The 14,703-nt window shown below is 45.1% G+C and overlaps 1 protein-coding gene across 2 annotated transcripts in view; it reads left to right on the top strand.

Moving 5' to 3' along the window:
* Megf8 (multiple EGF like domains 8) overlaps window positions 1-14,703 on the top strand; it is a 200,215-nt gene that overhangs the window by 48,458 nt on the left and 137,054 nt on the right. For both annotated transcript variants that reach the window (XM_077648185.1, XM_077648186.1), the window contains exons 11-13: window positions 2,968-3,228; window positions 6,777-6,880; window positions 13,702-13,851. In XM_077648185.1, the coding sequence (XP_077504311.1) occupies window positions 2,968-3,228; window positions 6,777-6,880; window positions 13,702-13,851 (515 nt within the window). The remainder of the gene's footprint in view (window positions 1-2,967; window positions 3,229-6,776; window positions 6,881-13,701; window positions 13,852-14,703) is intronic.

A 14,703-nucleotide genomic window follows, 5' to 3' on the forward strand; every position in this document is an offset into this window, starting at 1 on the left:
GCGGAAACAATCCCAGTTGGCCACCGTGCACTTGCAGCGTAATCGGCGAGCATGGGATGGATGGACACCGATGATGGTAGGGTGATGGTCATTCCCTCAACAGTCGGGCTCAAGGTACCACGAGGGAGTGCCGGGGCCAGACCACCACGTCAGATGAGGAGCATATGTGGTACTGTGATGGTCATTCCCCCAACAGTCGGGCGCAAGGTACCACGAGGGAGTGCCGGGGCCAGACCACCACGTCAGATGAGGAGCATATGTGGTACTGTGACTGTGACGCACAGCCCGCGTTGCTGAACCCGGGGTGATTTAGAAGAATAAACAACGCATCCGTAAAGGCATCCCGCACACACCTACCGCGGGGGCTCGAAGTAGGGTACCCCCAATCTGGGTGTGGGGCGTTTAAGTCACCTCCAACTAAAATCGGACACCCGGGGTATTTCCTACGCACAGTCAATAACTCGCCCAGGTTAATATGGGAAGGAGTACCACCCGCCGGTCTAACGTAGTAAGATACCACCACAACAGTTGCCTGAGTAATTTACAGCAACTGCAACTACCTCCTGGTATGAGGTGCACCAGGTTTCCAGAGAGAGGCATACATGAGGGAAACTCGTGTCAACATACACTGCCGCCTTTTCTGGAGGGGAAGCAGTGTGCACACGATGGTTGTTCATCGAAGGCGACGCGTAACCACTGAAGCCCAGAATTGCTGGCAAGGCATTGGTCTGCTGCAGTAAAATGGCCCACACCTGGAGCTTGTGCAAGCGAAGGCGAGTTTTGAGGTACCCCGTTTTATTGGAGAGGCCTCTGCAGTTCCACTGGAGCACACTAGAAAAGCCAGAACATGCCATCTTCGATTAGCAGTCCAAGCGTTGCAAGAGAATAGATGTCAGGTTAGATAACTGGTTGACCATGAAGCGGAGCAGGGATGCTGTAGAGTTATGTGGCAATGCAGCAGATACTCTGGGAGGAGCGTTGAATGAAGCAGGTGGGCAGAACATGGTCGGTGCTGATTTGTCATTTCTAGTGGCAGTGCCAGATCCCGCTTCATGTCTATGGCACGCAAGCAGTTCACGGTGTTGTCGGAGCCTTGAGACCTCTGCCAAAAGACATGTGATTTGGTCATCAACTGCTACCATGTCATCGTTGGGAGGTTCTTGGACGATACCTTGTTTTGTAGCCTTCTGATGCCTGCAGTCCTTACGCACTTCATTGTTATAAGTCTGCTGGGTAGCAGTCTCGTGCGTGTGCGGCACAGGAAATTCAGGCCACTCGTTATCATCCGACTGGAGAGCTGGAAACCGGTTGGAGGTCTGCACAGGGGATGTATTCACATTCTCAGTGATTTGCTTAGAGTACCCACGACGAATATTTTCTGTTGCCTTCTACTTTGTAGGGCAAGTGGGCGCTGTGATGTTGTGGTCATCAGTTTTGCAAAGGCCACATCTGTACGTTGCTGCGCCTCCCGGCGCAGGTTCCACTTAAGTTGTGAAAGGGCGGGAGCTACGCATATGGCCAGGTCTGAAGCAACTGCAGCAGTAGACGGCGGTTGGTTTGTATGACCGAGGCCGTAAAATGCTGTCATAATAGTACAAGCAGGCCGGCGGTGTTGGTGGGCCTTGCAGGGTGACGATCCATGAGCGCCCTTTTCCCATATAACGTGCTTGAATCACTCGGTGGGTAGGACAGTAAAGGTCACGCTGAAGGGCGGCCTGGTCCTCCTTAACATCGACGTTGTAGTCAACACTATGTTGCAAGTCGGATCCATCAACCAGGTGAACCTGTACCAGCACAGAGACTTTGCTGGCAACTGTAATGCACTGTAGCGTTTGCAGACGTTCCATGGCAGCCAAGGTCGGGAGCCACACAGATGGTATTGGACTTCTTTCTGGCCGTAAAGCCGTGAAAAACCTTTCGTTCCGAGACACTCATCCAGATTCGTCTGCAGAGTCCTGTTCAGTATATCTGTAAGGCTTTTCGTTGCCAGAGATTTGATAGTCGCTTTCATAGTCGCGTCTCATGTAGTACTGGTAGAGGTCGATCTAGAAGTATAGGCTGAGGAGCGATATCCTTGTTCCGTCCAGAGGGTAAATCACTCACGAGCTGTTGTTCATCTGGAGAAGGCAGGGTGCATGCCGTATCCGATGAAACAAAGGCACGATTTAAAAGGGTCTGACCCATGCTCAGGGGGCAGTTGCACTGCCGGGAATGCCACTGAGGGAAGCGGTGCAAGCGGAGCTACTGCCACCAGCACGTCACAGGAGGCACTAGGCCTAGCCTCAGTGCACAGTTCAGAAGCAGAAATGACTGCCTGACATTTGCTGTATGCCACGCAACCAAGTGGCGACTGGGCGTCCGAAGCCTCCTCGAATGGTGTGAATCCCGTTCGTTTGCTATAGGGAACATATTTACGTGGCAGGCGAGATATTCACAAGAGCGGTGTGCAAGAGAGACTGCTTTGCAAGACTCCTCTGCACTGGTTTAGTGAGGCTTAAACTGTGTATATCTTGTGTAGTGTAACCTGGCCAGTGTGCAGTTAATCACACATGAGCTCGTTCTTCAGATTGTTTCAGTTCTGTGAGTGCTCTAGTGGCTACTGCAAATAGTTTTTGAAGGAAGAAGGCTGTAGTGCCCCTTGGCCAGCACGTTTCTAGTAATCTCATGGTCAAACCAAATCTGTTGTATTGATGGTATGAAAATTGCTGGTTCCTTTGAAAAAGTGTCTATGCTATAAAATTGACATGTCATGGGGCTCATCTTTGATTGTGAAACAAAGTGAAGGATTTCTAAGCGGTGGAGCTAGCCTTCAAGACATCTTTCTTTGGAGAGTGACATCACTCTAACAAACCTTTGATGTTATGAATGTCTAATTTTTCTCGGCTCTGAAAAGGGCTGCTTACATCATGAGTCCTGTTGTGACCAGTTGCAGAGCCTCACATGTGTTATGTTCTTGCATGTTGGCAGGTGATCTCCAGCAAGCATCTGGAACCATATCGCAATGGGACCCAGTGCCCTTCACGGGGCACATGCCTTGCATGCCTGAGTGATGCTGGCTGTGGCTGGTGTCCATCAGCTTCATTTTGTGTGCCTCGGCAGCCAGCGCCAGATCCAGTTGCTAAGGGGACTGCCCTGCCTTGTGCCCCTGGAAGCTCACAGCTGTTAATCTTGGAGCCTCACCATTGTCCCACCTGCTCTGCATTTATCTACTGCCATGACTGCGTCCGGGTGAGTTGGTTATAAATCGAACCCATATGTATTGAACTCGAAAGGGATCCTGAAATAGTTCGATATTACGGTATATAGATATTATATAAAAAATGGCAATTGATAAGCTTATTTGTAACCTAAAAGCAAGAATACATTGCACCCACACAGTAATGCTCTTCTTGCAGCAACATGCCACGTGCTGGCAGCCAAGATTGCCTTGCCAAGTCACTCAGGAGAGGAATTGCAAAACATGATCCATGAGTTAGACAGGCATAGCAGTACTGTGGGGGTAAAAATTAGTATGTAGAAAACCAAAGTAATGTTCAACAGTCTCTGATGGAAACAGCAGTTTACAGTTGGTAGCGAGGTGCTGGAAGTGGTAACGGAATACGTCTACTTAGGGCAGGTAGCGACTGCAGATCGGGATCACCAGAGTGAAGTTACTAGAAGATTAAGAATGGGATGGAGCGCATTTGGCAGGTTCTCTTGGATCATGAATGGCAGTTTACCAATATCCTTCAAGAGGAAAGTACCGTATAAACGCATGTAAGAGCTGCACCCAGTTTTCCCAAAGGAAATATTTTTAAAAAATAATATCCGTGTAAGGGTCGCACCCAAACTTTTCACGACTCGTGCCGTGGCCTCCGCGATCAGCTCCGGCTGCGAGCAACAGCGCACTTGATCGCGGAGGCAACGCATGCGCACAGGAGCTTTCAGGTGCCACCCATGGATGGCGCCCGAGGCAGCGGCTTATCATCACCATCAACTTTTTCCTCCGTTGCGAGCTCCCGCTATCCATATCGGCATCAGTATCACCAGCTCCGCCCTTTTGCGGCTGTCAAAGGCATGGGAGTTGTGGTAGCGTGGTAGTGCGTCGTCGTTGTGGCTTTTGTGTGCTGTCGCGAGTGTTGCAGTTTTAGCACGGTGGGCAAGCACTGGAATGGCTACATAGCTAAGAGTTTGCTATCGAACACGGCAAATGTGCGGAGGGCAGGAAATTCGACGTGGCCGAGAACTGCGCCCGACGAGGGTGCAACCTAAAGGATGCATTGAGGAACACAAGCTGCAAAAAGCGTGCTTTCCGAGGCAAGCCATGCAAGTTTCCCGAACTGGGAGAACAGCTGCTCTGCTAAGTGATGGAAGCGCGGAACAACGGCTACGTGTTGACAGCGGACATGCTGCGTGACTTCTTGTGGAATGAGTGTGCACCAGAGTTCAGCACCTGCTTGGAGTTGGAATACTCCGCGAGTGATGATTGAACATAGAATAAATGCCGCTCATTTCCTGATTGGTGTGTTTTTACTTCAAGAAAATTTTTTTTTTTCAAACATCACGTGTATGGGCCGTACCCCGAAAATTGGCCCTCAAATCTGGAAAAAAAAGTGCGGCCCTTACACACGTGTATACGGTATATAACAGCTGTATCGTACCGGTACTGAGCTATAGGGCAGAAATGTGAAAGCTACCGAAAAGGGTTCAACTTAAGTTAAGGACAGCTCAGCGAGCTATGGAAAGAAAAATGATAGGTATAACGTTAAGAGACAGGAAGAGGGAAGAGTGGGTCAGAGATCAAACATGAGTTATGGACATCCTAGTCAAAATCGGCAGGAAGAAATGGGCTTGGGCAGGGCATGTAATGCGAAGGCAAGATAACCGATGGTCCTTAAGGGTAACGGAGTGAATTCCAGGAGAAGGCAAGCATAGCAGGGGGTGGCAGAAGGTTAGGTGGGTGGATGAGATTGTTGAAGTTTGTGGGGATAGGGTGGCCACAGTTGGCCGCTAGGCTTTAGTTAATTTGGTTGGCTTAACCATATGACAGTGATGTGACATGGCAAATGAGTGCAAGAGTTCGAAGGCCATCCTCATGTTCACCTCGTCACACGGTTTTGCAGCTCTGGTGCTGCCAGCAAGAGTCCAAGGCTGCGCAGCTGACCCGTCTCCACACGCGAAAAGTGATTGAAGAGCACCGTTCAGAGAAGTGCCGCTTGCAGGGTCGTGGCGTTCAATATATTGAACGACAGGCGAATATCATTTTATATACTGCGCAATTTTCATATTCTTTTACACAAGATTTTCAATGGTTTAATCTGTGTGTTCGACATAGCCAGTAATTCGAAATATTCAGGTTCAGTATATCGGGACTCTACTGTATGTTCGTGGCACTTTTCACATGGCATGTAGATTACCTGTTTTTGGCTGTCTCTCTTTATTGTTTAATTTTTTTACATGCAGTAAATCCTTATTATCGCAAAGTCACAAATCTGGTGAAAAATTCGAAGGTAAATGGAGTTTGAGATAGGTGAAGTACCCAAATTTTATTGGTACTGATCATGCATCGTAAAAATTTAAGCCTACAATCTATCTTTATTTTGTAATGCTAGCTTTTTCTGCATGAATCTTGCTAACAAACTATTTTATCTATCCACTGCCATTTCTGCCTTGTTGATGCATGCATCATTTGCACACGTCAAGGACCCACAGGTCTGGCTAGCTGGCTGCAAGTGCTGCTGCCCACATTTCACATTCTCAGCAATGCATGTAAAAAGCATGCATGTCATGTTTAGCAAAATGCTAATCAGAAACAAGCTTCCTTGAGCCAGTCACTTATTTCCCAGATAGTCGAAATCTGGGCCAGTTGGTACATATTTTTGAGAAGACCAGTCAAAAAGTCAAAGGTCGTCCTTTATCGTTTTGACTGATTTTCTTCAATAACGCTTATTTTGGTTTGAACTAACCTGTCATACACTACTGCCCTCTTGGTTGTCCACACTACGTAAAATTCTGTGAAGCAGGTGCCCTCTACTGCCTATTTCTTTGGCATTGGCTTTCTGTCATGCACTGCCGTGCTACCATGTATAAGATCTCCTGTCCCGTGACGCTTGCTTGTTGGCTGTGCTGTGAGGAAATAATGTGACCATCTCACGACTAGGGCTTCTCGCGGTCATCTACATAACATTGCAAACTGTGCTGCAGGTTGTGTTTTTTTTTTTTTTGAATAAGTGAATGGCACCAGAGTGTAGGCTGTTTGATGAGCCTCTGCAAAACAGCTGCTCAACATAGCATCAGTAGACTTTCCTTTTGGAAAGCTTGGAGGGACTGCAAGAACTTTGTTGTCGGAAGGTAACTGTAAAACAAAGCACTTGCTATGCCCCGTTTTGTTGAGAAGTGTACTGACGGAAAAGACTGTTTGATATTGCAACATGCTCTGTCGGACTTGAGTAGTGCAAGTGGACTTGTTACTGATATGCTTGTGTTTTATGTTTATTTTACAGTATCAAGCTTTAAATTTTCCTTTTAAAAATGAATAGGTCACCTTGTGTATATGCTTTATGGACAAGATTGGCACATTTACTACTACTGCTGCTTTTCCAGTATTCTGGCAACAGCACAACAGTGACACTTTGACGACCAAGATAGCAATCTGGAACTGTTTGCTTAATTAAGTTCACTGCTAGCTGAAATGCTGTGATGTCAGCATACTTGCACAGTCAGAGCCATGCGCTATGCTGTGCAGTGCTGGCAAGTTGTGCTTGCCATGCTGGTAACATAATTGTTGAATTTTGCAGGATCCATTCTGTGAATGGATTGTGGAAGGAGCTTTCTGTGTACGTCGAGGTCGCCACAGTTCTGCTGTCAAGCATCCAGACCTCTGTCCTACCCCATGCCACCTGTGAGTTAGCACACACGCTCATGCTTTTCAAAAGAAACCTATTCTTTATAAAGTAACACTTCATACTGAAAACTCTTGGACAGAATTCACTGGTGCAGTTAGCTAGCTTCACTGACAGCTGATTGGTGACTGCTGCCTGGCCCGTTTTCATAGCAAGTAGCCTGTGCGATAAGGCCATAAAAGCTTTTACCATCTTTTACTTGAGCTGTATTAAAGACAAGGCTTATATCCTTTTACGTTAAGCTTCAGCAGCAGCCTGCCTTTAGTGTCACATCAAAGTACTGCTTTGCCTGATTTTACAAGCAGTCGCAAAGCAAGTGCAAGATATCATACTAAAGAAACAAAACCTCAACTTCCACTTGAAGACCTGTACAAATGGTCCCTTTCTTTCTTTATGATCAGATGCTTGTACAACATTGCTGTCACCATTAAAACGAGTACCCAGATTATACATTGTAACTTGGCATTGCAGTGTACCATTGGAAGCAGAGCTTTTCAGGGTGCAGTTTTTCAGAAAAAAATCATTATTCTGCTTCATGACCGAGCCGCTTGTTATTGTTACCTGCAGATCGAGCATGCACATCCTTTTATATAACTTCAGACATTTTTGGCAATTGGCTTATATGGCCAGGCGAAAATAAATTTTCTTCTGCGCTCTCACATCCTATAAACTTCTGCTGCTTATGTTACATGTTAGAGACCGAGCTTTATCGTCGAACAAGTAAGTGTGAAAACGTTCCCCATTGCACAGTGGCTAGTTCAGAGCCTGCTTTTTTCTTTTCGAACGGAGAGTTCCGTGTTGGCAATAAAACTACTGGCCGAAGTTTTTTAAACATGGGTACCTAAAAAAAAAAGGCAGTTTCCTTGCAGCAAAAACATACAACCAGGGAGTGGCGAATGCACTTTGCAGTTCCAGATGGGACCTATGCAGTAAACATCTCTTGTTCAGACTGTGGGCCAAACCGCAAGGGAAGCTTGGGTCTTGTGGTGTGATTTCTGTGTTTCAAAAACTACTTTGGGCAGCAGTGTGTATGATGGACTGGGAGGAAGCAGAGGGTACTTGCATAGAGTCATAATGGAATCTGCTGAGGCAGACATTCTGCCCCCGGCATCAAGCATGAAGGACTTTTATCAATAATAAATTGACATATTTCATCTAATAACATTGCTCTTGCATTATTTTCATGTTGGCTACACATGAGGTGCAGGAGATTTATAACAGTCCTGGTGAAGCCTGTATACAGGTGATAGTCATTAAAGGTGTTTTGATAAGTATACTGGATGTACCCATGAGCAAGTCATTTAAAGTAACAGCTTTGTTTCTTGTGAAACTAATCGTAATGGGCAACAAAGGCAAAACACTGATAGGACAGTGTTGCTTATGGATTTTGAATGCATGGTGGGTAGTGTCCTTGAATATCATTTTTGAAAGTATTAAGGAACAGGAATTTTCAATGCATTAAGGAGCACTGTGAATGATTGCATTGGTGGATTAGCCAAGCCTGAGCAGTGCGGGCAGCAAAATTGACAGACAGTTGTAACTCCTGCTTAAACAAAGATATTCTTAACTGGATGCCAAATTTTGCATTATATAATGTGGCTAAACGTGGTTGCATGCATGGTGTGAAAGCTGAACAGGAAAAGGTCGCCCCCCTTATTATGGTCTTCACCTCATCAACGAAGTGCAGCCCTTACACATGAGTGCATATGATATTAACCCTTTGGCATGCTATGTACACAGTTGTGTACTAAGCAAACCTGCAGCTTTTCGTGAGAGTGATTGCACCTAGCAGTGATTTCTTTTTTCAGATGAATTTTGCATCTTTCATGTGGTAAATAGGGTTGTTTTTTTATGCTATTACAGGGAATGCAGTAAATAAAATTTCGCGAAACTGAGCACGGTAGCACATCATCTGCCATTTCTGTGAAGACCGATTTTGCCGCCAATAGTAACATCATTTATTTTTTCTTCTTTAGTAAAACATCGCGAACAACGTAGGACAAGATGAAGGAGGACACAGGACGGAACAGCGCCCGTCCTGTGTCCTCCTTCATCTTGTCCTACGTTGTTCGCGCTGTTTTACTAAAGAAGCATCTATACCAACTCGCCCAAATGAACGTTCTACTTATTTATTTTTTCACAATTTCAAGCATGACGTGCACATTTCAAATAGAAATTATTGCCATGATCCGTCGGGTGTTTACTTGATAGGTCACAGCATTTCGATGTCACTTCACTATTTTCATCAATTATGACACTTTGTATGAAATTTTTCACATCCCTGCAGTACAATAACTACTAGTATTTTGCGCTCGAAAACTAACAAATGGTCTTTTTTAATGTCTGAATGTACTATTTAGGCAGGAAAATGTTTCTTTTCAACGAAACAAAAAATGAAATTTCAAAGGGTTAAATAAGGGTGTAATAAGACTTGCTTCTAGCATGAGGACTGCTATGCCTCATGGTTAATTGTTTGTACTAAGCTCTTGAATGATGTCTGAACTGGCATTCTTGAGTACAGTGTGTTCACAAGTTTCAGTAAGCTTTGCAATAATTTTTTCTCAAACGAGTTGTGAAGGAAAGGTGAAGTTTGTTTCTTCCGGCTAATACAAGCCTCATTTTTCTGAAGTACTATATTTACTCACGAAACGACAACGCTCTCCCTCACCAGAACAGGATTTGGCCACCTTGGTGTAGTACTTGGCCACAACCTTCTATGAACAAACCAATTAACTCTCGGTCCTCAGTCCCCAGCGGCTGCGTAGCAACTGACTAATGCGGCGGTCAGGCCTGTGATGCAGCGGAGTGTGCTAAGAATCTCTGGCTCCGGACAGGCTGCCATTGGAATCTGAACCTGGCAACATATAACGCTAGAACCTTGTCTAGTGAGGCTAGCCTAGCAGTGCTGTTCGAGGAACTGGCGGCCACTAAATGGGATGTCATAGGGCTTGGTGAAGTTAGTAGGACAGGTGAGGAGTATACAATACTAAAGGATGGGCACATACTGTGCTATCGAAGATTGGTGGATAGACGAGAACTAGGTGTGGGATTCCTCATTAATCAGGATATAGCTGGCAACGTAGAGGAGTTCGATAGTATTAACGAAAGGGTGGCAGCTATCGTAATTAGGCTGAATAAGAGATACAAGCTGAAGGTGGCGCAGGCCTACACGCCTACATCCAGTCATGATGACCAGACGGTCGAAAGCTCCTATGAAGACGGTGGAATCGGCAATGAACAAATTAAAATCACAGTACGCTGTGCTGATGGTGACTACAATGCGAAGGTGGGCAAGAAGCAGGCTGACGACCAAGCGGTAGGTGACTATGGAATAGGTTCTAGAAATGGCAGGGGAGAGTTATTAGTTGAACTCGCAGATAGAAATAATTTACGGATCATGAATACCTTCTTCCGCAAACGAGAAAACAGGAAGTGGACCTGGAAGAGCCCCAATGGTGAGATTAAAAATAAAATCGACTTCATACTATGCGCTCAACCTGGCATCGTTCAGGATGTGGCCATCCTCGGAAAGGTGCACTGTAGCGACCACAGAATGGTAAGATCTCGAATTAGCTTAGACTTGAAGAGGGAACGGAACAAGCTAGTGAAGAGGAAGACCATTAACGAGTTAGCCAAAAGAGGGAAAGCACAGGAGTTTAGGATAGCGCTGCAAAACAGATATTTGGCTTTAACTGAGGAAGACGATCATGATGTTCATACAATGAACGATAATCTGACAGCCATCATTACGGAGTGCGCAGTAGAAGTAGGCGGTAGGACAGTTCGACAGGATACCGGAAAGCTATCACAGAAGACGGAAGATCTGATTAAGAAACGCCAAAGCATGAGGGCGTCTAACCCTACAGACAGAATAGAACTGGCAGAGCTATCGAAGTTAATAAATAAGCGCAAGGTAGCCGACATAGGGAAATTTAATATAGAGAGAATCGATCATGCTCTAAAGAACGGAGGTAGCCTAAAAGTGGTGCAGAGGAGACTAGGCATAGGTAAAAACCAGATGTATGCGTTAAAAGACAAGCAGGCCAATGTGATTAGCAATATGGATAAGATAGTTAAAGTAGCCGAATAGTTCTACACAAATCTGTACAGTGGCCAATGTAATCAGAGCGTTAATGAGACAGACAGTAGTGCATAGCAATGCGTCATCCCGCCAGTAACGAAAGAGGAAGTAAAGAAAGCCTTAGGAGCAATGGAAATGGGAAATGCAGCTGGGGAGGATCAGGTAACAGCAGACCTGTTGAAGGATGGAGGGGACATCGTGCTAGAAAAACTAGCCACCCTTTATACGCAATGCCTTATGACCTCCACCGTACCAGAAGCTTGGAAGAACGCAAATATTATCTTGATTCATAAGAAAGGAGACACCAAGGACTTGAAAAATTACAGACCGATCAGCTTACTGTCCATTGCCTACAAGGTATTTACTAAGGTAATCGTTAATAGAGTCAGGGAAACCTTAGACTTTAATCGACAAATGATCAGCCAGGCTTTCGTAAAGGATATTCCACAACAGATCATATTCACACTATCAATCAGGTGATAGAAAAATGTGCAGAATGTAACCAACCCCTATATATAGCCTTCATTGATTACGAGAAAGCATTTGACTCGGTGGAAACCTCAGCAGTCATACAGGCATTGCGGAATCTGGGTGTAGATGAGCCTTATGTTTTAGTAGTTCTTTCGTCGTCATGTATGGTTTTTCTTCTTTCAAGGTCGAAGTTTTGTACTTCAGTGTTTTCATATTGTGCCTCTCCTGCTTGGACCGCATTTGGTTTGCAGTATATGATAAATAAAATAAACTAAAAAATACTGGAAGAGATATATATATATATATATATAAAATAAAAAAAAATACTAGAATACACACACACACATACGATCTGTACGGCTACCTCCATAAAGTCAGCTATAAAATTCTAATAAGGAAGGGCATCAGGCAACGAGACACTATCTCACCAATGCTATTCACCGCCTATTTACAGGAGGTATTCCGAGGCCTGAATTTGGAACGGTTGGTGAGATAAGATTTAATGGAGAACACCTAAATAATCTGCGATTCACTGATGACATTTCCTTGCTGAGTCACTCAGAAGGGGAACTGCAAATTATGCTCAATGAGTTAGACTGGCAGAGCAGAGCGGTGGGTCTAAAAATTAACATGCAGAAAACCAAAGTAATGTTCAACAGTCTAGCAAGGGAACAGCAGTTCACATTTGGCAGTGAGGGCAGGTAGTGACAGCTGATCCAGATCATGAGAGGGAAATAACTTGAAGGATAAGATGGGGTGGAACACTTATGACAGGTTCTCTCAGATCATGTATAGCAGGTTACCAATATTCCTCAAGAGAAACGTGTGCAACAGCTGTATCTTACCGGTACTCACCTACGGGGCAGAAACATGGAGGCTAACAAAAAGGGTTCAGCTTAAGGTAAGGACAACACATCGAGCCATGGAGAGAAAAATGATAGGTGTAACGTAAAGAGACCGGAAGCGGGCAGAGTGGGTGAGGGAACAAACACGTGACAGTGGCATCCTAGTAGAAATCAAGAGGAAGAAATGGGCTTAGGCAGGGCATGTAATGCGAAGGCAAGATAACCGCTGGTCCTTAAGGGTAACGGAGTGGATTCCAAGAGAAGGCAAACGTAGCAGCGGGCGTCAGAAGGTTAGGTGGACGGACAAGATTAGGAAGTTTGCAGGCATAGGGTGGGCGCAGCTGGCAGAGACATGGGAGAGGCCTTTGCCCTGCAGTGGGGGTAGTCAGGCTGATGATGATGATGATAATATTTGCTCGCATATAGGTCAACCTGTTTTTTCAAAATCAAGCACTCTCAACTCAGAGGTTGACCAATATGGGAATCACAGCAAGGCCAAGGTGAGAACCCAGCTGCAAATGCTGAAAAGGAATACAACCTTTGTCCGTAATGTTTCGAGACTGATTTATTTTCTTTGATGCCCCAAAGCAAATGTTGGTGCGTATGTGTAGTACCATCTTTTCGGGCTAACCTGAGCTATTTATGTCAATTGCTGTGGTAGCCACTAGATGGCACTACATGTCGAAATGCGTTGTTATAGTTGTCTGCGCATTCTACTGTGAGTGAATGTGGAGAGATGGACGTCCACCTCGAGCAGCATGTAAACAGCATGAAATTCTGTGTGAAGCTTGGCAAGACAGCCACACAGACGTATGAGCTGCTTCGGGACGCTTACGGCAACGAGACATTATCGTAGGTGTGGGTTTGGAGTGGCGCAAGAGGTTCGTTTCGGAGAGTACATGGAAGACAACACAAGGCAGGGGCACCCTTCAACCTCATGGAATGAAAATAACGTGGAAAATAATTACCATATAAAAGGAGATCAAGGGCAGGATAGGAGGTATTTGTGAGTGTTTCTTTTATAGGCCAACACTATGTTTAGTAAGTAGCCAATTAATTACCAGAGAGCAACCTCAGAGCCTTGCCATCACAATCAGCTGATATGGTAAAGACCCTGATATGGTGAAGATTTTTGCTGGTCCGAGTCACTGTACTATGGAAGGGTTCTACTGTACTTATCTAGAGGTGTTCTTATCCATAATCCTCTATATGTATCTGCATGGTTCCAAGCAATCAATTATGACATTAGACCTAATTAGCAGATGTCTTGGTAAACATCTCACCAGCATTACTATGTAGCACATCCACGTGCTGTTTTAATTTTTAAAACTTCACTCTGTAGATCGTTTGATTGCTGTGCTGTTTTGATCATGCATGTTCTGTGGGCAGTAGAAAAATGCAGCATTATGCTATGTGTTTCCAGGCGTAGGGGCTGCATCTCATGCCTAGGAGACCCCGGCCGATGTGCTTGGTGTCGGGAGACTCAAAGCTGCTTTCTGTTCTCCACATACACCACCTCCTTTATGTATGGCGGCTGTCGTGAGTGGGTTGATGAAGACCATGGAAGCCCGAAGTGAGTGTTCTGATTTCATTACTTGTGCTAGCTTCCTTCGTTCTTTCTGAGAATTTAGAGAACTCTATCGAGGGAAACTAGTTCTTTTTCACAGGCATTTTCAGCAGCATGGCAGCTGGGTGATGTCGCACAGCAGTGTGAACTGCTGTTGTGCCATCGGTGACAGTTGATGTCAGCTGATATTGGCAGTCAACGATGCCACATTGGCTGGGTTGGTAACATTTGTCACTGCTGTTTGTTATGTAATTGCAATACAGTTTGCTGTTCTCACTACAACAGATATGTAGCTAAAAAGTGTGAAAGCATATAGAGCGTAGAGGTAAGTACATAAGGCAGCTTCACAAAGACTTTAGCTGAGCACTGAAGCCAAACACACCCCTCACTGAAGTGTTTCAGCTTTGCATGGTGTTCTGTTGGGGCATGCGCAGAATGTAAGACCCTTGAAAAAACTGCAGTTTGGCAAAATAAAATAGGGATGAACGTTAAAACAGTGAGAATAATAAAATGCAAACATAGTTTTGCTTAATAATGTGTCATCCGGGGCCTGCTCACATGGTCGAGTAGGTTAACCAAATTCCATGTAAAGAGCTGTGCAAATGCAGCCAACTGCCATTCGGTTGAACGGCAGTTGTAAATCTGAGTTATCATGGACTTCCGTGGCAATTCAGACTGGTTACGTAGAAGGGGTATTAGCAATCTCTGTTGCACCTGGGCTATCCATCGGAATGAAAGGCATCTTAAGGTAAGCATGCTGCTTAATGCTCTCAGTTGCATGTCAGTGCTGTGTTGCTTAGAAAGTTGTTTGATGAGTGAAAGATCACAGCAAAAAATTATCATGGTTGGAAGCAACTT

The sequence above is a fragment of the Amblyomma americanum genome, chromosome 1 (genome assembly GCF_052857255.1).
Source record: "Amblyomma americanum isolate KBUSLIRL-KWMA chromosome 1, ASM5285725v1, whole genome shotgun sequence".
NCBI classification, from domain to species: Eukaryota; Metazoa; Arthropoda; class Arachnida; order Ixodida; family Ixodidae; genus Amblyomma; species Amblyomma americanum.